The sequence below is a fragment of the Erythrolamprus reginae genome, chromosome 13, assembly GCF_031021105.1.
Source record: "Erythrolamprus reginae isolate rEryReg1 chromosome 13, rEryReg1.hap1, whole genome shotgun sequence".
NCBI classification, from domain to species: Eukaryota; Metazoa; Chordata; class Lepidosauria; order Squamata; family Dipsadidae; genus Erythrolamprus; species Erythrolamprus reginae.
The window spans coordinates 16,036,057-16,059,065 of NC_091962.1; the positions used below are offsets into that span (position 1 = coordinate 16,036,057).

At 54.0% G+C, this 23,009-nt stretch overlaps 2 protein-coding genes across 4 annotated transcripts in view; one reads left to right on the plus strand and one right to left on the minus strand.

Annotated features, from left to right (window-relative positions):
* Positions 1-16,593, plus strand: part of PEAR1 (platelet endothelial aggregation receptor 1) — a 22,336-nt gene extending 5,743 nt beyond the window's left edge. Inside the window, exons 2-22 of one of the 3 annotated variants that reach the window (XM_070766207.1) lie at positions 1-3; positions 801-908; positions 1,025-1,125; positions 1,889-1,981; positions 2,783-3,029; positions 3,614-3,737; positions 4,767-4,903; positions 6,331-6,543; positions 7,640-7,814; positions 7,904-8,024; positions 8,619-8,782; positions 9,398-9,500; positions 9,664-9,810; positions 10,026-10,154; positions 10,381-10,509; positions 11,327-11,542; positions 12,079-12,185; positions 12,510-12,597; positions 13,432-13,494; positions 14,194-14,412; positions 15,836-16,593. The exon at positions 1-3 is cut by the window's left edge and continues 100 nt beyond it. In XM_070766207.1, the coding sequence (XP_070622308.1) occupies positions 1-3; positions 801-908; positions 1,025-1,125; positions 1,889-1,981; positions 2,783-3,029; positions 3,614-3,737; positions 4,767-4,903; positions 6,331-6,543; positions 7,640-7,814; positions 7,904-8,024; positions 8,619-8,782; positions 9,398-9,500; positions 9,664-9,810; positions 10,026-10,154; positions 10,381-10,509; positions 11,327-11,542; positions 12,079-12,185; positions 12,510-12,597; positions 13,432-13,494; positions 14,194-14,412; positions 15,836-15,984 (2,836 nt within the window). In that variant the 3' untranslated portion in view covers positions 15,985-16,593. The remainder of the gene's footprint in view (positions 4-800; positions 909-1,024; positions 1,126-1,888; positions 1,982-2,782; positions 3,030-3,613; positions 3,738-4,766; positions 4,904-6,330; positions 6,544-7,639; positions 7,815-7,903; positions 8,025-8,618; positions 8,783-9,397; positions 9,501-9,663; positions 9,811-10,025; positions 10,155-10,380; positions 10,510-11,326; positions 11,543-12,078; positions 12,186-12,509; positions 12,598-13,431; positions 13,495-14,193; positions 14,413-15,835) is intronic. The other 2 variants (XM_070766208.1, XM_070766209.1) reach the window with 2 other exon arrangements.
* Positions 15,259-23,009, minus strand: part of INSRR (insulin receptor related receptor) — a 21,316-nt gene continuing 13,565 nt past the window's right edge. The window contains 11 exon segments of the mRNA XM_070766217.1: positions 15,259-16,988; positions 16,990-17,217; positions 18,373-18,507; positions 18,648-18,777; positions 18,909-19,068; positions 19,333-19,443; positions 20,200-20,316; positions 20,319-20,431; positions 20,773-20,843; positions 21,512-21,620; positions 22,755-22,936. Coding sequence (XP_070622318.1) covers positions 16,901-16,988; positions 16,990-17,217; positions 18,373-18,507; positions 18,648-18,777; positions 18,909-19,068; positions 19,333-19,443; positions 20,200-20,316; positions 20,319-20,431; positions 20,773-20,843; positions 21,512-21,620; positions 22,755-22,936 — 1,444 coding nt within the window. The 3' untranslated portion in view covers positions 15,259-16,900.

Sequence of the window (23,009 nt, forward strand, 5' to 3'; positions counted from 1 at the left end):
AAGGTGAGACCCCTGGCAAGGCAATGGTGGGGGTGGGCTCGGTGTATACCGTATTTTTCAGAGTGTAAGGCGCAACTTTTTCCTCCCTAAAAGAGACTGAAAATTGAGGTGCATCTTATACTCTGAAGGCAGTTTTTTTCCCCAGCCCCAACTAGCTGCTAACCATCTTCCTAGCTCATTTTTTCTCTCTGCAAAGAATGTTTTCCAAGCCCTAAGTCTTTGCAGAGGTTTTTTTCATTACTCTAACTTGCTCCGAGTAAGTTTCTTTCCAGCCCTCACCAGGTGCTAACAATGTTCCCAGCTCTTACCAGCTTGCAAGCTCTTTCATTATTACTCTCTACAAAAAATGCTTTCCAAGCGGTATGTCTTTGCAAATGTTTATTTTTTCACTGCTCTAACTTTCTCTAAATGTTTCTTTCCAGTCCTAACCAGGTGCTAACAATATTCCCAGCTCTTTACTGGCTTGCAAGCTCTTTCATTGTTACTCTCTCCAAATAAGATTTTTTAAAGCCCTAACCAGGGGATAAAATAATGTGCTGAAACTGACCAGACTATGGACACTGGCCAGATGAATACCTGGTTAGCAGATTCTTTTCCCTTTTTTCCTCCCCAAAAACTAAGGTGTGTCTTATACTCCGAAAAATAAGGTATATCCCCTCCCCATTTCTTTAGAGAGAAACCATTTCTCCCTCCATCCTGGGTGTCTCAGCCCCCTGCATTTGAGTGGCGGGTGGCCGAGCAGTGGCTGGAACCCTCCCCCCTCCCTAATGCAATCTGTCGTTGTCCCCCCCCCCCCGCAGCTTCACCACCGTCTCCAAAGAGTCCTTCGTGCAGCCCTTCGTCCAGGAGTCCAAGGAGCCTTGCAAAAGCCCCGCCTGGCTACGGGCCAAGGCCTGCCCTCAGTACAGGTGAGCACGGGGGCCTCCCACTTGAAATCCTCCCCCCCCCCTATTGACAGGGGGCAACCCAAGGCTGGGCTGTCGCTACCTGGGCTCAACGGCCTTTCCCCCCATGGCGTTTTCAGGGTCCTGTACAAGACAGCCTACCGGCAAGGCGTCAAGGTCGACTACCGGAGGCGCCATCACTGCTGCGAGGGGTTCTACGAGAGTGGCGACACCTGTGTCCGTAAGCCCATCTTCCCCACAGAGAACCCCCCCTTGTTGAGCCGTTGCGGAAGGGGAGGCGGTCTGCGCACGCAGCCTCTGGAAGCCCAGCAGGGCCAGGCCTGGAAAGGGATGGGGTGGGAGACCCCCAGGAGATCCTCCAGAGTCAGGGCCATCTTAATAATACTGTTACAGCAAAATACTAACTGTGATACAATGCTGGCTAAATTAAACTGCCCATTAGCAAACCACAATTTTTTCTGCCATCACTGTTAGTAGGTCTCGGTGCAGCTAGGCTGCGAGACCTTTGAGGTAAGAGTGTGGTTGTGTGATACAGCCAGTAATAACACAGACTTAGTATGTGTATATAAAGTATTATTCACATATATACATATTTACAAGCACAAAGCAGAAATAAACAACAAGCCGCCCATAGCAACACGAAAGGCAAAGAATGAATGAGCTCTGGAGCATCATCCTTGGCGCCCTCTTGTGGCAAACCAGCCAAAGTCCTAAAAGGTATATTGCATCTATAAAGGTACAAACTACAATTGGTAGTTTACGTACATGGCAACCCCAAATACTGGTGAGTACCATGTACTAACATAGAGAGTACACTGGGAAATATCGAAATATCCCGGAAGCTGCCTCAGCATTTCTGTGGAGCGAATGGCCTGGGGTTGAGGTCAGGAGGGGCCCCAGCCTTCTGTTTTCTGCTCAGCCCTGGCAGTCCTGGGGGAAGGAGTTCCACAGGTGATGTTCTCTTTCTCCACTCTCGGCTGCAGCTCGGTGTGCCCAGGAGTGTGTGCACGGCCGGTGTGTGGCTCCAGACCAGTGTCAGTGCGAGCAAGGCTGGAGGGGCTCGGACTGCTCCAGTGGTGAGTTGCCCCCCCTTCGAGCCAATCCCCGGGGCCAAACGTTCAGAAAGAAAGGCCTGGGGGCCATGTGGGGGGGGGAGAGCCCCATCAGGAACCGGTACAGCCAGAACACAAACCTTTTTTACTTTTATCATAACTCTGCAGTTTGTTTTCTTTAGATATGTCTATTTAACTCCAATTAATTGGAGTTACAGGCATTGCAATTGGATGTAACCATTAACAATTTTTGCACATTGAATAACTCAGGGGGAAAAGTCCCCTTTGTCTAAACTAATATTTTAGTCAGTGACTTTAAAGAAAAAAAGAGTTTCCAGGATAGGGGAGGGGAAACCATTGATTCGTCGGTTAGTCGTTCACTACAGTAGTGATGGGGGCTCCATTAGAATATCAGAAAGGCCAGCTAGGAACCGATTGTCCAGGAAGAAATCCATCCAGGTGACCTCTACAAGCTAACGCTGATTTTATTGCAAACAATGAATCACATCAATTTATATTCAGGATTGGGCAGCATAGAAAGTCGATAGTAATAATAATAATAATAATAATAATAATAATAATAATAATACAAATTGCACAGAGAAGAATTGTAATAACTTTAACCATGTAAAATCGGCTTCATCACAGTGACTATACAGAGTGTAATAATAATCATAATAAAAATACTTGGGGCAGATACTGGACTGAGCCAGATTTGGGGGGAGGGGCCGTCCTGGGAGGGCAGCCGATGATTCCGGGGAGGGGTCAGCTCAGAGCCCCAGGAGATCTGCCGCATCGCTCCTGCTCTTTTTATCCCCTCTCCAGAGTGCAGCGACCAATCCTGGGGGCCCGACTGCCAAAGGCCCTGCGCTTGCTTGAATGGAGGCAGCTGTGACCCCCTGAATGGGGCCTGTGCCTGCCCCCCTGGCTACCGGGGGCCGGAGTGCCAAGAGCCCTGTGCCGTGGGGACCTACGGCCAAGGATGCCAGCTGGATTGCCACTGCCAGAATGGAGCGGGGTGCATCCACGAGAACGGCGCCTGTCTCTGCCCTCCTGGCTACGTGGGGCCACAGTGAGTGGCGGGGAAGACAAAAGTGGGGCATTCTGGGGTGGGGGGCAGAGCGAGGGGCTGGGGACACCAGAGCAACACCGCTGGTGAGTTTTTCAGCACCAGAAATGGCAGAAGAGCGACTTTCGTTCCTCCCTGAAATAGTTTCACCTACATTGGACTAGGGCAGGGGTCGGCAACCTTAAACACTCAAGGTCTTAACCGGAAGCCCCCTGTTCAATTCTGGAGCCAATTGGAATTCAACATCTCTTCCAACTGGAGACCCCTGACTTAGATGGCCCTTCTGGCCTCTTCCAACTCTATTGTTCATGGCTGGCCGAGGGATTCTGGGAGTCGAAGTCCACAAGCCTTAAAGTTGCCCAAGTTAGAGACCCCTGCTTAAAAGGGATGTCATCTAGATAAACTGATCTTGTCCAGCTGGGTGGGGGAAACCACGGGGAGGTCGGTCTAGGAGGGGCTGTTCTGGACAACACAATAGACTTGGGTGCCGACTGGGTCTCTGAGACATTCATTGTGGATCACAATGAGCTCGGTCCATGCAGTGGCCTTGAGCGCATCCTGTGGACTCCCCCTCCCTTCTCTTCCAGCTGCGAGATCCTCTGTTCCAACACCAGCCGCGGATTCCAGTGCCCAGCCCATTGCCCCTGCCAGAACGGGGGTGTCTGCCATCCCCCCTCCTCCAGCCAATGTGCCTGCCCTCCTGGATGGACGGTAGGTGGGAAGAGGCAGGGAGGGGGGACCCCAACCTCTAACCTCTGAAATGGAAGCCTTCTCCAAGCCCCTTTATGGGACTAGAGACATGGGATTGAGGAAGGGCTGCGGGACGAAACCTCCTTGCCATATGGACACATGTCTGTCAAGGATTAGCTCAATCCCAGGTGATATTATTCCATTATGTTACCATTGAATGCTGGGTCACAGGGTGTAAGCTGCAACCTGATTGGACCAGAGCATTGTAAAATGCAAAGCAACTTTGCAAGGATTGTTAGTTGGCTGGCTGGAGCAGTTTTGGGCGTGAGTTAAGATATTGGGTTAGAGCCGTAGTGTTGGATTGGTTTAGTAACTACGTGCAAGTAGTTAGCTTTACTGCATAGAGACAAAGTTTGTTCCTGTCAATAGAAGACCAAGACAGACGATATTTTACTTGCACGCAAAACTGTTTGCTAATGTTTTTCTACAAAAGTGTCTTCTGTTATTTCTCTGCACTGGTTCCTAAATCACCACACTCGTTCGTTTTATTTATTTATCTTGTCAAGCACGTATTAGATAACAGATATAGGTATAAACATGGTTATTAGTACATGAAATGGATACGAATCAAAGGGAATATTTTTTTATTGGTTTTTTTACAATATAAGACTCTCACAACATAAAACAAGTGTTTGGTGAATTGTGCCCACCACAATCCAGACATATTAAGACAGGGAGGGTGGGCAGGTTGGTGGGCTGACCTCTTAGGAATGGGGTGAGGTCAACAGTGAGTAGACAGTCTAAAGTTAATGTTTTTGGGGTGTGGGGAGGAAACCACAGAGTCCGGCCTTGACCACTCCTCTCTTGCAGAAGGCGTCTCTCCTGCAATCAAGTTTGGTGCGGTTCACCTGTGTCTATTTTGTGCTCGGGTGTGCTTGTGGTTGAAGCGGAAGTAGTCACAGGACATGGTAGTCCATAATTTTATGTGCTGTGGTCAGCTGAGACCTGAATCTCCCTCCAGGCAGTTCCTGACTGCTCTGCCCCCCACAGGGTGACATCTGTTCCGCCCGGTGCCCCATGGGGCATTTCGGTTCCAGCTGCCAGGGAGATTGCCGGTGCCACAACAGAGGCCAGTGCGACCCGGATTCGGGCCAGTGCCGGTGTGCACCAGGCTACCTGGGAGAGGAGTGAGTAACCCTTCTGCGGTGCGGGGGTGGGTGGGTGGGTATTTACTTATTAGATTTCTGGTTTTTTAAAAATAATCTTTATTGATTACATACATTAAAAAGAATAAACACAAAATAGAATATGAAAAAAACCCAAACCAAACATAACATGGACTTCTAGAGTGTGTTATAAAGGGTGTCGTGTCTTACAATAGCAAAGAAGAGTTTGGGTATTGGATTGAATATTTACACTTCATAATATTTGCTCGTATCCGACACCAAAAATCCACCATATTTCTAACTTTTTCTGTGCTTTCATCTGCCTATTCTAATAGCATTTCGAGAGTTTACATAAGAGACTAAATTTGTCAACAATACTGTCAACACAATAATAATAATAATAATAATAATAATAATAATAATAATAATAATAATAATAACAATAATGATGATGATGATGATGTTTCCCTCTAAAGTTTAAGGGGAAGGAAACTCGGCCGCTGCTGTCCAGGAATTGCAAACAATGGGGAAGGCGGAGGGAGGCGGCCTGGGTGTGGGGGGAGGAAGATTGCAGTGGACACTCCGACTCTGAGGGTGTGGAAGAGCTCGTGGCTCTCGTAAAGGCTGTGCAACGCCATCGGCAGCCGCGCCCAGCCAAGCCCGTCTTTGGAGGGAATTCCCGGTAGATCCCGGGTGGAATGTGGGCCGCAGGAGGGAGGGGCCGCTTCCCAGAGGGCAAAGAGGGGGCAGAGCTTGGAATCTCCGGTAGGCAGGAAGGGGGCAAAGGTGGACCCTCCCCAGCAATTCACAGAGCAACTCCAGAGCTGTGAGGACAATTGCTTTAGTCTGGCAAGATTCTGTCTGTCTGCAAAAACTATAAAGGACTACTCCGAAGTGAATCCGCGTGTCCGTGGCTCCTTGGGATGGGCATGGTCAAGGTCAGGAGGTGGTGGGCTTGTGGCGGAAGTCAACATTTTACCCATTGTGTCGACACAAGCCATTCTCTCGGACTGGCAGTCTAGGCCACCCCTGCAACTCCACCCTGTGTCTGCAGAGATGGGCAGCATATAATGATAATAATAATAATAATAATAATAGTAATAATAATAATAATAATAATAATAATAATAATAATAATAATAATAATAGGAAGCACCCAACCAGTGATGAAATATGAAATCCAGCATAGTGATCTCACACAGAAAAGAAACAGAGAACATTAAAATAAATGTTGGACATTTTTGTGACTTGCCTGTAGTACAAATCTAATGGTGCTTATTTACTATTACATAAATTATATTTACATATATACACCGAGTTTTAATCGAGGTTTTTTTTGCCAATTTGCTGTGTTGTATTGTTGATATAACAATAAATAACTGACCGCTGTTGGCAGGTGTTATACCTCCTGTATTTTCTGTGTGCCCCCCCTCCTGCTCCTCCCCCAGGTGCCGTGAGAAGTGCCCCATCGGCAAATACGGCCAGGACTGCCAGGAGACCTGTGACTGCACCAACGGGGGCCACTGTTTCCACATCAGCGGGGCCTGCTTGTGTGAAGCCGGCTTCTACGGCAGCCGGTGTGAGGAGCGGAAGTGCCTGCCTGGACTCTACGGCCTCAGCTGCCAGTTCCCTTGCCTCTGTGACCCTCAGCACACTCAGAGGTCAGTCCGCGGGCCCCCTTGTCCAGCCTGCCTGCCCCGCAGTGGATGGGACACATTGGGGCAGGGATGAAGACCCCATGTGCAGCCATGCGCATTCATCCAATTCAATCATTCATTCATCATCATCATCATTATTATTATTATTATTATTATTATTATTATTATTATTATTATTATTAAGATTTGTATGCCGCCCCTCTCCGGAGACTCGGAGTGGCTCACAACACAAAACAACAGTGTGACAAATCCAATATATTAAAAGACATCTAAAAACCCATAATCAAAACCATGCAACACAATCACACCATACATAAACAATATAAGCCCAGGGGCACTTTAATTTCCCCATGCCCGATGACATAGGTGGGTCTTCAATAGCTTACGAAAGGCAAGGAGGGTGGGGGGCAGTTCTGATCTCTGGGAGAAGTTGATTCCAGAGGGCCGGGGCCACCACAGAGAAGGCTCTTCCCCTGGGGCCCGCCAGACAGCATGGTTTAGTCGACAGGCCCCGGAGGCCAACTCTGTGGGACCTAATCGGTCACTGGGATTCGTGTGGCAGAAGGCAGTTCCGGATGTATTCTGCTCCGATGCCATGTAAGGCTTTGTAGGTCATCACCAACACTTTGAATTGCGCCCAGAGACCAATCGGCAACCATTACAGCTCACGGAGTGATGTTGAGATGTGGGCAGATCTTGGTATCCCTACCATAGCTTGCGTGGCTGCATTCTGCACGATCTGGAGTTTCCATGCGCTCTTCAAAGGTAGCCCCATGTGGAGAGCATTGCAGTAGTCGAACCTCGAGGTGATGAGGGCATGAGTGGCTGTGGGGAGTGACTCTCTGTCCAGGTAGGGCCGCAACTGGTGCACCAGGCGTACTAGCGCAAACGCCCCCTCGCCACAGCCAAGAGAGGGTCTTCTAAGCTCGGCTGTGGGTCGAGGAGGACAGCCAAGCGTCCCGTTGCAGTATCCTTCACCCAGAACTGGTCGGGGAGATGTTTGGATCTCCCCAGTGGGACGGAGTGGTCCCACTAGGGAAACCCGGTTCCTCAAGAGGATCCCACTGGACGGGCCCCGTTTCTCGGCTTCTCCCCACAGCTGCCACCCCATCTCTGGAGAGTGCGCCTGCGAGGCAGGGTGGGCCGGCCTGTACTGCAACGAGACATGTCCACGTGGGTCCCACGGCCTGCGATGCCAGGATCCCTGCCTGTGCCTGAACAGGGGCATTTGCGATGGCGAGACCGGGCGCTGCAGCTGCCCACCAGGCTACACGGTGGGTCCCCCTTGCGGTCTGGAGGGGGGAGGGGGGGCTGCCTTGGCTGGGGCTCAGCTGGACCGCCTGTCTGCTTCTCCCTCGGCCAGGACGGGCATTGCTCCAGCCCCTGCCCGGATGACACTTTCGGGGCGAACTGCTCCCAGGGGTGCAGCTGCCACAACGCCTTGGGCTGCTCTCCCGTGGACGGGGCCTGCTTCTGCAAGGAAGGTAGGGCCCCACGGGGAAGGGGGAGGCCGTGAGAGGCAGGCAGAGGGATGTCGCCTGGGGAACCGACAGATAAAAGGCCGCTGAGCCCACAGCTGCGAAGCGGCCGGAGAAAGAGGCTCAGGACCTTCAAACATCGCACACCAACTAGACACATTATTATTATTATTATTATTATTATTATTATTATTATTATTATTATTGTTGTTGTTGTTATTATTGTTGTTATTGTTATTGTTATTGTTATTAATTAGATATATATGCCACCCCTCTCCAAAGACTCCAAACACTATCAAACTATTTACTAAGTCTGCCCTACTATTACTACTAGTTTTTCCCCCATCATTCCTATCACCCATCTACTCCCACTTAGGACTGTAACTTGTTGCTCGTATCCTTAAGATTTTTATTAATATTGTTTCTTCATTTCTTATTTGACCCCTGTGATTAAGTGTTGCGCCTCCTGATTCTTGACAAATGTCTCTTTTCTTTTATGCACCCTGAGAGCATCTGCACCAAAGACACATTCTTTGTGTGTCCAATCACACTTGGCCAATAAAGACTCTCCCCCCCGTCTCTTCTTCTGCCCCCCTCCAGGCTGGCAGGGGGAGGACTGCTCGTCCCCCTGCTCTTCGGACACCTGGGGCCCCGGCTGCAACCAGAGCTGCCTCTGTGCCAACGGGGCCACCTGTGATCCTGTCGATGGAGGATGCACCTGCGCGGCTGGGTGGCAAGGCAGATGGTGTACGCAGCCCTGCCCGGTAAGAGGGCCGAGAGCCTGGACGTCAGCCCGCCTGGGTCTTGGGCCAACAGTCCTCAGAGGGTCAACATTTGGTTGCCCCCGAGGGCAGTGTTCCTAGGGAAGAAGGACTCGGTGGTGGTCCTGAGTGGGGAAGACCGTAGGAAAGGACCTTCAAGGTCTTCAACCCCCTTTCTAGTCAAGCAGAAGACCCCAAACCAGGGGTCGGCAACCTTAAACTCTCAGAGAGCCACTTGCACCGGTTTGCCACACAAAGGGAAACACTGGGAGCCACAAAACTCTTCCGGTGCCTGAGTATTTCCTGGGCGGACACAAAACTAGCACCGATAGTTGAATGAAAGATTCTGTTTTCTTCTGAAACATGGATTCATCCATGGTTGGTCCACAGGGGGTCGGAAAGCTTCCCAAATGGCACATCGGCTGGTGTCGCACATTGGCAGTTGAGACGCATAGTTTGAGCAACAGGGAGCCGCAGCGGAGGGGTGGAAGAGCCACACACGGCTCCAGAGCTGTGGGTTGAAGCTGACCCCTACCCTAGGCCCCCAATAGCAATCAGCCCTCCCGTAGGAGTCAGGGGGCCAACCGCCACCCGTTGCTCTGCCTTCTTTCTGACCAGGGCTGGTCTTACGGCCTGGGATGCGCTCGGAAATGTTCCTGCGAAAACGCTGCCGGCTGCCACCCGGTCTCCGGACAGTGCCGCTGCCTGCCGGGATGGAAAGGTCAGGAGGGGGCTGGGTGGGGGCTGAGGCTGAGCAGGGGGGGCTACAACCCCTGGGGCTGAATGCTGGGCAGGCAGAACCGGCACAGGGCCCGGAAGCCTCTGCAGCCCCATTGATGTGGGACGTGGACAGAACTGCCCTGAGACCCTCCCCTTCTCCCCAGGACCCCGTTGCAGCCAGCCGTGCGCGGAGGGCCTGTGGGGGGAGCAGTGCTACCAGATGTGCTCCTGCAAGAACGGGGCCAGCTGTTCCCCCAAAGACGGCGTCTGTGAGTGCGCCCCAGGCTTCCGTGGCCCCACCTGCCAGCGGCGTGAGTGGATTTCTCTAGGGCAGCAGAATCCCCTCCCCCTCTGGAGACCCCCAGGCTGCAAGGGGAGATGGGCAGAGGGGAAGCGGCAGTGGCCGTCTCTCCCTGCCAAAGACCCTCAAAATGGCCCAAAATGGAAGCCAGGCCGGTCTCCCCCTTCCTCGGAGCCCCACCGGCTGAGCTCCCTCCCCTTCCCCTCTCTGCCACCCCAAATGCAGCCTGCCAACCAGGCCGTTATGGCAAGAAGTGCTCCATGCCCTGCCAGTGTGCCAACCACTCCATCTGCCACCCCGTGGACGGCTCCTGCGACTGCCCGCCTGGCTGGACGGGCGTCGATTGCGCAAGGCGTGAGTCTCGTGGGCACCAGGCCGGGCTCAGGAAACACAATGACGGCTCTCTCTTTCTTTGGGGGGAGGGGGTCGTGGAATGGGGCTGCCTCCCACTGGGCCCCCTGCTCAGGACTGGGCCACTCGGGACTTCCTCTGGGGGCATCAGCCCTTCCCCCCACCCCCAAATGCCCTTTTCTGGACTGGTGAAACCCATGAACACAAACCACGAACGATATTTTCGCAGGCTGCACTTCTGGCTCCTTTGGCAACAACTGCAGCTCCCGGTGTCAGTGCCGGAACGGGGCCCCCTGTGACCCAGGCACCGGGTCCTGCCTGTGCCCTCCCAGCTACACCGGTGCCCACTGTGAGACCAGTAAGTGGGGCAGCCTGTCCCCCCCACTTCTTCCTCTTTGGGTCCCTGGGCAGAAGGGGGGAACAAAGGGGAAATAACCAAGAACTTGCTGGGACGCCCTATTCTCTCTCTGTCTTCCGTCTTTCGTTCCTTCCTTCCTCCCTCTCTCCCTCTCTCCCTCTTTCTTCCTTCTTTCTTCCTTTCTTTTCTTTCTTTTTGCTTTATTTCTTTTTCCTTCCTTCCTTCCTTTTCTTTCTTTCATTATTCCTTCCTTCCTTCCTTTACTCTTTTTTTTCTTTCTTCTTTCCTTCCTCTCTTCTTTTCTTTCTTCTCTTCCTTCCTTCCTTTTTTTCCTTCCTTTTCTTTCTTTTCCTTCCTTCCTTCATCCTTCCTTCCTCCCTTTCTCCTGCTTTCTCTTTCTTCTTTTCTTTTCTTTTTTCTTTCTTTCTTGCCTCTGATTTTGAGTCAGGTGAGCCAGGTCGGTCCGAACATCGGAGACCTGTGTGGCCTCTCCTATCTTTCCCTGGGAGGGTGACCCCCAAAGAGAAGGGGAGGCTGACCCAGGGGCCCCTCTGAGTCTGCAGCAGAAATGAATAATTCTGGGAGCTTTGACCTTCTAGGTCTCCAACCTTGGCCACTTTAAGACTTGTGGACTTCAACCCCCAGAATTCCCCCGTCAGCACCTGCTGAGGAATTGTGGGAGTTGAAGTCCGCAACTCTCAAAGTGGCCCCAGAGGGCCCAGATGTGACCCGGATGGTCCCTGGACAGGCAGCACTGACCCTCGGCTCCCAAAGTGGCTGTCCAACCACTGTGTTGATTAAATGAAACGATTCCCAGGCCGCCTTGATGACCCCCTCACCATGGTTCCCGCCTCGCCAGCCGCCAGCCCCTCCTTGGGGGCCCTGATTGGCATCATCATCCTGGCGGCTTTGCTGGCAGCTGTGCTGGTGCTTTTCTTCTGCTACCGGCGGTGCCAGAAGGCCGAGGAGAAGCGACACATCTCCGTGGCCTACACCGCAGGGAGGACGGACAGCTCAGAGTATGTCGTCCCAGGTGAGTCCCCGGGGCTGGGCACGGGAGGGCAGCGGGGGCCCAAATAAAGAGAAAGGAGGCAGGACCACCGGTGTGCCAGCCTCTGCCCCCCGGTTGACACAGGTGCGAATCACAGGTGTTAGTATACTGCATGTGACTACGTTGGGTGTTGCAATGCAGAAGCTGCCAATGTTAAGTTTAAGACTGGACCTTTAAGAGTCATTTGCTGGTTGGCCACAAGAGGGAGCCACCGATGTTCCTCTTTGGGGGAGTTTCTACTAGAGAGATTTGTATTTGCTGCGTGTATATTTTTGCTGTTTGTAAACCACTATTAGGATTATATGTGTATGATATTTGGACTGTGTAGCTACTATTGCTTATTTGCCTATCTGTATATAATAATATTGTTCTATTTTGTACTGATTCATTGACTGACTAACTCTCATTGCTACATTAACTCTGCTTAAAGTTTGCTGAAGGTTTATTAACTGGACATTCGAACAGCAGGGGGCTTTTCCAAGAACGCTGACCCAAGCCGACGGTTCTTGTCTTTCCAGATGTGGCCCCCAACTACAGCCATTATTATTCCAACCCCAGTTACCACACCCTCTCGCCCTGCTCCCCCGGCTACTCCGTCCCCAGCAGCTCCGATCAGCCTGGCAAGGTGAGACTCCCCTCCCCCACCCCAATGCCCCCTCCCCCAATGACCCTTTTGTCCCCTCGAGAAAATGCCCGACTCTGCTTGATGGGAGCCATGAAACTTTGGAGAGGGGGCGGTGTACAAATCTAATAAATTATTATTATTATTATTATTATTATTATTATTATTATTATTATTATGTCTTTTTAAATGGATTTAATTTTTTATTATTAGATTTGTAATGTATTGTATTATTGCTATGCTCTGAGCCGCCCCGAGTCTTCGGACAGGGGCAGCATACAAATCTAATAAACTATAAACTATTATTATTAATTATTTTACACCCAGCAGAGTCTGGAGCGGGACTGGTCAGGGCTACACGGGTCCGACTGCAACGCCACCCTGCCCAGCGACTGGAAGCACCGCCCGGCCCACGGTGAGCGCCTGCAGGGCCTCCTTTGAAGGGGGGGGCAGGAGAGGAATGGTCCCATGGCTTTCCCCCTTGAGCAGCATCCCACCTCCTCATCCATCATCCCTGGCCCAAACGGCTGCTCCATGGGGATTCTGGGCAGCTCCCCCCAAAAGCCCACCAAGAGAGGTTTATTTGGAGAAGCTCAGCTCACATCACCCACCCACCCCCTTCGATCCCACCCCTTTCAAAAGGGCAACAAGGAAATGGAGCCCCTCCCTTATAAAACCAGGTTGCAAGGCCTTGGTCTCTTCAGCCTTGAAAGACGGCGTTGAAGGGGAGACTCGATCGAAGTGTATGAAATCCTGCCTGGGATAGAAAAGGTGGATGGAGAAAAAATATTTTCTCTATCACACAATACCAGGACGAGGGGCCCCTCCCTAAAGCTCACAGGTCAGAAAGTGAGGACAAATAGAGGGAGATATTTCTTCTTCACCCAGAGGGACCTTGGTTGATGGGATTCCCTCCCAGAAGAGGTCGTGACAGCTGTCAGCCTGGAGAGCTTCAAAACAGGATTAGACAGATTCAGGGATGCCAAGAGTATCATAGGTGGCGATTGAAACGGATGTCCATGTGCCGCCTCTATGTTGGTTGAAGCAGGCAGGGTTCCCTTGGGTGCCATTTGTTGTGGGTCCAGGGAAAGGGAGGGTCTTGCCTTCTCTTTCTGCTCAAGATCCCCCTGGACACTTGGTGGGCCGCTGTGGGCCACAGAGGGCTGGACTCGAGGGGCTTTGGCCCCATTCAGCAGGGCTCCTCTTAGGCTCTTAATCCCACTGAATTGCACAATCGCCTCTTCCGCAGGGGGGGGCTACCTGGACCGCAGCTGCAGCCATATGGACGGGCTCGGGAAATATCGCTGCCAAGGTAAAGGGTCAAGAAGGGGGAAACTTTCCAGGACTTGGCAGGGAACGGCTGCTGGGTGGCTCAAGTTTTGGCCGTTTTGGTCGCCACGATGCAAAAAGAATATAGAAAAAGTGCAGAGAAGAGCAACAAAGACGGTTAGGGGACTGGGTTTATGTCTTGTTTAAAGAAAAGAAGGACCAGGGGAGACACAATAGCAGCCTTCCAGTATCTCAGGGGTTGCCCCAAAGAAGAGGCAGTCAAGCTATTCTCCAAAGCCCCTGAGCGTAGAGCAAGAAGCAGTGGGTGGAAACTAAACAAGGAGAGAAGCAACTTAGAACTAAGGAGAAATTTCCTGATGGTCAGTGGAATAGAAGTTGCCTCCAGAAGTTGTGAAGGCTCCAACACTGGAAGTTTTTAAGCAGATGTTGGATAACCATCTGTCTGAAGTAGTGTAGGGTTTCCTGCCTAAGCAGGGGGTTGGACTAGAAGACCTCCAAGGCCCCTTCCAACTCTGTTGTTGTTGTTGTTGTTGTTGTTGTTATTATTATTATTATTATTATTATTATTAAGTACTGCAGCTGGTTGCCTGGGACGGACCTTCTGCTTGTTTGGGGACCCACTTGCCCCCCCCAAACAAGCCAGCATTGCCCCCTCCCAACCCAGGGAAGCTGGGCCAGACCCAGCAGGTGCCAGGGCTGCCCTCTTCTCCCCCCCCTCCAGTGCCTGCCAAGGAGGTGCCCTGGGGCCGCAGCGAGAGCTCCCTCAGCAGTGAGAACCCTTACGCCACCATCAAGGACTCTCCCAGCCCGGTGGGGAAGGCGCCCGAGGGCAGCTACATGGAGATGAAGTCGCGCCTGTCCTCCAAGCGGGAGAAGTCCTACGTGGAGATCAGCCTCTCCGAAGAGCCCTCCGGCGGCCCCGAGACCGAGGAAGAGGAAGGTGAGTGAGGGGGAGGGAGACTGGGGACCCCCCCCACTCCCTTCCTCCCCCCCCCAGGAGTGGCCTTCACACAGTAAAAAAAAAAGCAGATTCCATGCTTGGCCTGATTAGGAAGGGAATCGAAAATAAGTCGGTAAGTGTTGTTTTGCCTCTGAACAAATCGATGGTGAGACCCCACTTGGAGTCCTGTGTCCAGTTCTGGTCAGTGCACTTCAAGGAGGATAGAATGGAACTGGAAAAGGGGCAAAAAAGGGCAACAAGAATGACCAAGGAAATGGAGCCCCTCCCTTATTGAAACCAGGTTGCAAGGCCTTGGTCTCTTCAGCCTTGAAAGACGGCGTTGAAGGGGGGACTTGATTGAAGTTATAAAATCACGCATGGGATAGAAAAGGTGGATAGATAAGAAATATTTTCTCTATCACACAATCCTAGGACAAGGGGTCACTCCTAAAGCTCACAGGTGAGAAAGTGAGGACAAACAAAGGGAAATATTTCTTCACCCAGAGGGTCCTTGGTTGATGGGATTCCCTTCCAGAAGAGGTGGTGACAGCTGTCAGCCTGGGGAGCTTCAAGGCAGGATGAGACAGATTCATGGATGCCAAGTGTATCATAGGTGGCTATTGAAACAGAGGTCCATGTGCCGCCTCTGTGTTGGTTGAGGGTTCCCTTGGGTCCCACTTGTTGGGGGTCCAGGGAGAGGGAGGGTCTTGCCTTCTCTTTCTGCTCAAGATCCCCCTGGACAATTGGGGGGCCACACAGAATGCTGGACTCAAGGGGCTTTGGCCCCATTCAGCAGGGCTCTTCTCAGGTTCTTAGGTTCACACCTGGAAGGGAAGCCTCCATCTCTTGAGGGTCAAGTTTCATTTATTGCCATTCGGGGGGGGGGGCTGTTGTCTTTCCAAAACACAAACTCACTCAGTCCCCAGACCCCTAAGGTTACAAGGTAGGCTAGTGGTGATCATCTTAAAATAATCGTAATAATCATAATAAAACTGCCCGTCTTTGGGGAGTCCGTTTTAAAGAAACGAGATGGAAGCTGAACTCCGGGGGGGGGGGGGGATGTGTTTTGAAGGGGGAAATCTTTCTGGGGGGGGGATTTCAGAGGCAATGGAGCCAAAGCAATTTTGGGGGACAAAAGGAGGTGTCCAGTTATAAAAAGGGGTCCAGGTGGCAGCCAGGGTTAAAAATAAAATAAAAGGGGAGGGGGGGAATGGGGCAGGCCCAAAGAATCGCAGGCCTCCTTCTGTGACCCCTTTGGGAGAATCCTTTCCGCACCCAGGACCCCTCCTCAAGGCCAGGGGGGTCGGGGAGAATGACGGGTGAGAGAGACAGCAGTGCTGAGCCAGAGAGTGACCGGCAGTGGCTGGAGGGCTGGTCTGGAGCTCCATTTGCCCCCCCCTTTTTTTCCTCTCCCCCCTTCTAGCCTCAGCGGAAGGCGTCCTGCAGGCGACTCCAGCCGTGGCCCCTAACCACTACGACTCTCCCAAGAACAGCCACATCCCCAGCCACTACGACGTGCCCCCTGTCCGGCACTACCCGCCCTCCCCTCCGCTCCGCAGACAAGCCCGGTGAGGGTCCTGCCGGCTTCCCCCAAGACGGACTGAGAGCCAGGATGACCGGTGCATGCTGGACAAGATGGACAATGGAAACCGGGGGGGTGGGGGGAGACCTTCCACGAAGAGAGCCAGCAGAGGAGTCCTGGCCGGACTTTGGGTGTTGGGGGGCTTCCAAGAGAGGGGGAAGCAAGCCCTCGGCCTGGACTCTGCACCTCTGCTCTCCCCCTCCCCAAGAAACGGTGGGAGTGGCAGGCTGGCTCTTCCGTGCCATGTGGACTTCAACTCCCAGAATTCCTGGGCTAGCATGATTGGCTGGGGAATTCTGGGAGTCGAAGTCCACAGGTCACAGAAGAGCCAACTTTGCCCACCCCTGGTGTGGGGTATCGCAGGAAGTCACCCCACTCCCAATTGAGAGGTTCTGCCGCTTCCTTCTGGCAAAGGAGAAACACTGGTGTGGGGACCCACTGCCCCTCGGCCTTCCCACCATCGGCCTTCAGGAGGTTTGACTGGGCTGTCTCCCTTGCCCCCCCCCAGCCAGGAGGGCTCCCCTGTGCCTTGGCCCCCACCAAGGGGGCTTCTGCTGTTTGGGGTCCCTTCGGCCGCTTAATAAAAACTTGGGGGCGTTTGTCCTTCTCCGTCTTGTTTTTGAAAACTGCCCCTGCCCCAACCTGGCGAGTGAAGGAGAGAGTGACCCCCCCCCTCCTCAGGCTGCAGGTCCTGACATACATCGCCCACATCCAGGCCGATGGACTTCATGCCCACGTGTCAATCAGCCTCTGCCCACCCACCCTGGACTTTGTCTTTCGAAAAAAGTGGGATGAAGCAGTTCGCCTTGAAAGTCCGGTCCCTGGAATTGGAGGGACAAAGGAAACCCCCCCACCCTTCAAACAACACAGCATCCCCTCCCCCCCCATTGCCAAGATGGCCCAGCCTCAGAGGAGGGGGTTTCTGCCGGGCGGGTAGCAGTCACTGGTCTGGCCAGGGCCCACGAGGGGCTGGGGGCTGCTGCCTCGGGGGAGTTGGGGGCTTGGGCTCTTCCTCCTCCTCCTCCTCCTCCCCCTCGTGCAGGAGCTGGTCAGTCTCAAGGTCCAGAGCCCCCCCGGAGCTGCTGCGCTTGTTCTCCAGGCTGCAGAAGAAGGCGTGGGCCCGGAAGCTGGCGCTCATCTCCTCTCGGATGCTGTCCAGGATCTGGACAAACGACGGGCGCAGGCGTGGGTTCTGCTGCCAGCACCTGGTCATCAGGTCGTGCCTGGGAGGAGGAGAAGGAGGAGAAAGACGGGAGTGGGCAGGGATGGAGGGAGGGAGGGGGGTCCCTGCCTTCTCTCCGGCCAGGGGTGGGCCGCCTTGAAGGGTAGAATCTGCACCCGGAAAGGAGTAAGCGGGCAGTCCCATCCCTAAACTGGGCCGCGGGTGAGCATTGCTCCGTTAAGTGTGGTGGTTGGCTCATGGCCAGCTCCTCTTTGAGCCCGAGGAGCCGAGTCCGTCCGAGCAACGGAGACTTGTGTGGCTACCGGAGGAAGGAGAGATGGGAGCTGAAGGGGCTGAAGAGATAGAGGTGGAGGCCCCTGCAGTGCCCGTGGAACCCCCAGTTAGAGCCTCGCCTGGGTCGGGTGAGGAGGGGGTGATTGATGGATCCCATCCTGGACGTGTGGGGGAGACAGGAGCAGCTGCACAGGCGCAGGAGGAGACCTCAATCACAGCTGGGAGTAATTAGAGAATTCTGCAGCGTGCACAGAAGGGGAGGTTTCGTGGGAGTGTCCTTTGCAGGAGTGATCGTTCATGGTTGAACAGAGAAAGAGAAACGGATCCGGAGTTTTTCTCTAAACCAACATCGTGCTTTCTCGGAGAAACTCAGCCTTTGGACAATTAGGTTTTGAAAGACTGTAGCTCTTGCAAAAAAAGAGTGAGTACCTTTGCTTCAGCCCAGTTCAGAGACATTATTTACAAACCTTGCGGAGGGGGTTGAAACATTCGTTATCGGCCTTGAAGATAACCCGGACATTTTGGCCATAAACAGACGTTCTTCTGCCCTAATTGTGGCTCTCAAACAATTTGTTAAGGCAATATATATTTTGGTGTTTTGGAAACCTCCAGTCTGTGTGTGTGATTTTGTCTTTCGTAGCTGCTCATCTGTCACTCCAGGCAGAACATTAAGAAGCAGCTACCTGCTGCCCAGCTAAAGCTACGTAGGTTTGGGTCCAGGTGGGATTGGGAGACGAGACCCCCCAGGGCCAGTTGGGGAGTCAGAGAAATTCCCGCCAGGCCAGGAAACGGAGGTGCTCAGGGCTTTGTTGGTGGGCTTTGCTCAAGGAGACACCCCCCCCAGGTCTCCAGGGGGGGAGAGAAGGAGGGGAAAAGGCTGCCTAGAATCCCACCCACCACCACACTTCTGGGAGTCACTTACAGCTTGTCGGGGCAGTTCTCGGGCCTCTCCAGGACCCCGTTGTCCATCACAAAATGGAGCACCTGCTCGTTGGACATACCCTGGTAGGGCTGCTCCGCCAGGGTGGCGATCTCCCACAGCACCACACCGAAGGACCTGAAAGAGAGGGGGGCTGGGAAAGGGCACCCCCAGGTGCTGCACCCACCCTTGCCCCACCCTGCCCCCTGCCCTTTGCCCCCTGGCTGGGGCAAAACACTGCGGATGTCCAGCTACACTATCCGGCCACTTCCGCTCACCAGATGTCCGACTGGGTGTTGAAGATCCCATCCTTCAGGGCTTGGGGGGACATCCAGCGGACCGGAAGGAGCCCTTTGCCCCCTTTCCGGTAATAGTCCGTCTCGTAGATGTCTCTGGTCATCCCAAAGTCTTTGGGAAGGAAGAGACCATTGAGGGGAGGACCGAGCACCAGCCGAGAAGACAGCATGGATCAAAGCTCCTCCAAGCAATGTCCGAGCCGCCCTCGGCTGCCCTCCCCCGTCCCCGAACCTCTGCCCCACCTCCAATCTTCACGGTGAAGTCCTCGGACACCATGCAGTTGCGGGCCGCCAAGTCCCTGTGGACAAACTTCTTGGCGTTGAGGTAGGCCATGCCGTCGGCTATCTCCCCGGCCATCTGGATCATCTCCTTCAGCGACGGGGGAGGCAGCCCTGGGTTATTCTGGAGGGAGGGGCACCAAGGCGGTCGGAACCAGAGGCCTCGGGCGGGGGGCGTCCCAGAGCAGAACAAACTTTGATTTCTTGCTGTGGGAAAGTGGCGGCTGATGGACGCCAGGCTCCAAAAAGGAACTGTGGCCGTCCAGATCCATGGAAGCGCTTTGAAGTCCCGGCCAACGGTGAGCTGTTTTTGGCTTTGCTCCGCGAGAGCCTACTGGGGTTGTGTGTGTGTGTGTGTGCGTGTGTGTGTGTGTGTGTAGGAACTCACCTCAGCTTCCGGGCGGAGGGAGCGGAGGTAGCTCTTCAAATCTCCCCTGGTCATCAGCTCCATGATGACCACAGCTGGCTGGCCTTGCGACACCACGCCGAGGAGGCGAACCTAGAGGCCGGAGAAGGCAAAGGAGGGCGGTTCAGGGCCCCCACCGAGCTCAGCCCTGGCCGGTCCGACGCCAGGCCCATCTGGGCCCTGGAAAAGCGGTTGGTCCTGGACTCCAGGAAACGCCCGGTCTGGGAAGCTGGGAAGCTCCCGGAAGGTCAGGAGGCCAAGTCCCAATTCCAGCGTGGTTGGATGGGTCTTCGCCTTCCTTGGGATGAGTTGCCACCCGTTTGCTCACGGGGCAAAAACTATGAGTCCCTTCAAAGTCTTCCAAGGAAGAAAACACAGCCACATAATATAATTTGCTGTTCTTCTTACACAAAAAGTGTTTCCTTAAATAAACCCTAAATCACAAACTCTTTTAACTGTTAACCAATATAACAAACCCCCCACAGCACAATCCTGCAAGGACACGTAACTACTACGCAACTATCACAACTGCTACAACTACCACACCCCCTGCGAGAGTGTGTTCTCCCTTTATATGGTTCCCAACCAATCAGGTTGCAACACAATTAGTAAAACTAGGATTGCACACTAGTTATTGCTCACATCAGCAATAATTACCACGATTATTACAGACCATTTACACACATTGTAATGTTATGTCAGGACATAGTTACTCCTGACACCGGCCTGGGCAGAAAATGGGACGGGTGTTTTTTCTCACCCACCAGACCCCCCCCCCTTTTCCTCTTCCTGGCAGGAAAGACCTGACCCCCCCCTCCAGTTCGTCCTGCCCCCCCCCCGGCCCCTTACCACGTGGTGGCAGCGGAAGGCCTTCATGACGGAGGCCTCGTTCAGGAACTCGATCCGCTCCCGCATGGAGGCCAGCTCGTTGACCGTCTTCAGGGCCACACGGGTCTCCTCGCCCCCCCCTGCTCCAGGTCCCTGGCCATCCCCTCGTAGACCATCCCGAAGGAGCCCTGGCCCAGCTCCCCCAGGAAGGTCAGCCGCTCGCGGGGCACCTCCCACTCGTCAGGGACATACACTGCGGAAAGGGGGGGACGCTTGCCAAAGACCCCCAGAGGCCCCCTCAAGTAGCCCCCCCCAGCCCTCCTGCTGGTTGGCCTCCCCTCCCTCCCCTCCCTCACTTCCTCCTTCCTTCTTTCCTCTCTCCCTCCCTCTCTCCCTCCTTCCTTCCCTTCTTCCCTCCCTCCTTCCTCCTTCCCTCCCTCCCTCTCTCCCTCCTTCCTTCCTCCTTCCCTCCCTCTCTCCCTCCTTCCCTCCCTCCCTCCTTCCTCCTTCCCTCCCTCTCTCCCTCCTTCCTTCCTTCCTTCCCTCCCTCCTTCCCTCTTCCCAGCTGGCATGGAAGCCCCCTGGGGCGCTCACTGTTGGAGGCACTGAAGTATTCGGGGTTGACCGAGGCAAACAGGGTGCCACTGGGGTAGCCTTCGGTCCTCCTGCAAGGCAAGGATCGAGGGGGGGGAGAGAGATCACGGCTCAGGGAGGGGGCACACCTGGGGGGCTTCTCAGCTGTTCCCCTGCATGGACAGCCACTTAGACCAGGGGTCTCCAACCTCGGCAACTTTAAGACTTGTGGACTTCTCCTCCTCAGAGGTCAGTTAAGTGCCCCAGCGGGCCTTCCCTCCCCTGCCCTGATGTTTCTCTCTTACTGGCATCATGTACATAGATATGATCATATCTTTGTCTGCCACCAATGCGTCCTTGGCAAAACCAAAGAAATAAATAAACTCCCAGAACTCTCCATCCAGCATAGCTGACCCTTCTGGCCCCTTCCCAACTCTATCATTCGTGGCTGGCTGGAGAACTCTGGGACTTGAAGTCCATCACCGAGGCTGGAGACACACACACACACACACACACAAATTGCACAAGGCAGCAGAGGAGACGCAAGAGGCAGCCGGCCACCGGCACGAAGGTCCATCCCAGAACTGCTCCCTTTCAGGGCTCCAACCCTGCACCCCCCACCCTCCCTCCCTCTCGAGAAAGCCAGCGGCAAAGAAAAGCCCCCCACCCCCGGAGTTTAACCCAGCCTGACCATTTAACAGGGAGCCCCTAAACTCAGTCAAGCCCCCTCCCCAAATCTCCACCAGGTGAGCAACGATACCTTTTCTTGTTGTACAAGAAGACGAAGACGGCCAGGCAGGTGATGCCAAGCATCAGGACCACCGGGGTGAGGGTCAGGAAGACGTAGAAATTTCCAGACTCCTCTTCCTCTGCAGGGGGGGGGAGGGGGACAGGCAATGATCGAACCCCAAAGAGAAACCCCCCCACTCCCCCCCAAGGAACACAACCAACTGAAGCTGAGAAGCCTTTGGCTGTGGTTCCCCCCTCCAGGAGCTTCTGCTGACAGGAGATGGCTGGAGATTTCTCCCCCCCCTTCTCCCCCCCCTTCTCCCCCCCCCCCACTTATCTAATCACCTGTTGAGGCCATGTTTCCCTCCGTTCCCCTCCACTGGGCCAAATCAACCTTTTCCACAGTTTTGCCCTGTTTGGCAACAGACTCCCGGCTGCTTGCCAAGTGAGGGTCAAGGAGGAGATCGTAACTCTTTGGCCAGTCCTTGGCCTCTTGCAGAAGTTGGGGACCCAGCCTTCCCAGAGGGTCTCTTTTCAGGGGGATAGTGGGACCTAATTGGTCGCTGGGACTCACACGGCAGAAGGCAGTCATAAGAACCTAAGAGGAGCCCTGCTGAATCAGGCCAAAGCCCCTCGAGTCCAGCCTTCTGTGTCCCAGAGTGACCCACCCATTGTCCACGGGGATCTTGAGCAGAAGGAGAAGGAAAGACCCTCCCTTTCCCTTGACCCCCAACAAATGGCACTCAAGGGACCCCTGCAACCAACATACACCACCAACAGCAACTAGTCTGGTCCGGTGCCATGAAGGGCATGACCAACACTTTGAATTGTGACCGGAAACCAATCAGCAACCAATGCAGACTGCGGAGTGTTGGTGTGACATGGGCATTTTTGGGAAAGCCCATGACTGCTCTCGCAGCTGCATTCTGCACGATCTGAAGTTTCCGAACACTCTTCAAAGGTAGCCCCATGTAGAGAGCATTACAGTAGTCGAACCTCGAGGTGATGAGGGCATGAGTGACTGTGAGCAATGAGTCCCGGTCCAGATAGGGCCACAACTGGCGCACCAGGCAATTTTGCAGTATCCTTCCCCTGCCACGCCCACCAAAGCCACGCCCACCAAGGCCACGCCCACCAAGGCCACGCCCACAGAACCAGCAGTAAAAAATCTGAACCCCACCACTGGGATTAGGGTGCGCGAGGGATCCCCCACCCCTTTATCAGCACCGGGAAGGGACGCGCTTTGGGCAAAGCCAGCAGGGTCCGACACCCACCTCCCCCGAGGATGTAGAAGGTCATCAGTCCGGTCCAGGAGCCGTTTCCTGCCAGGGAGGTGGCCCGGACCCTGGCGGAGTAGTTGCCGGGCTGGAGGAGGGCCAGGTGGTAGCCCCCGTAGCGGGCGTAGCGGTGGCGGGAGACGCAGAGCACCGAGATGACCTTCTGCAAGGGAGCGGAGCTGACGGGTGGCCGGGAGACCCGAGAGACCGGCTGGACACCCCCCCCTGCCCGGAGGATGCCCCCCTCCTCAC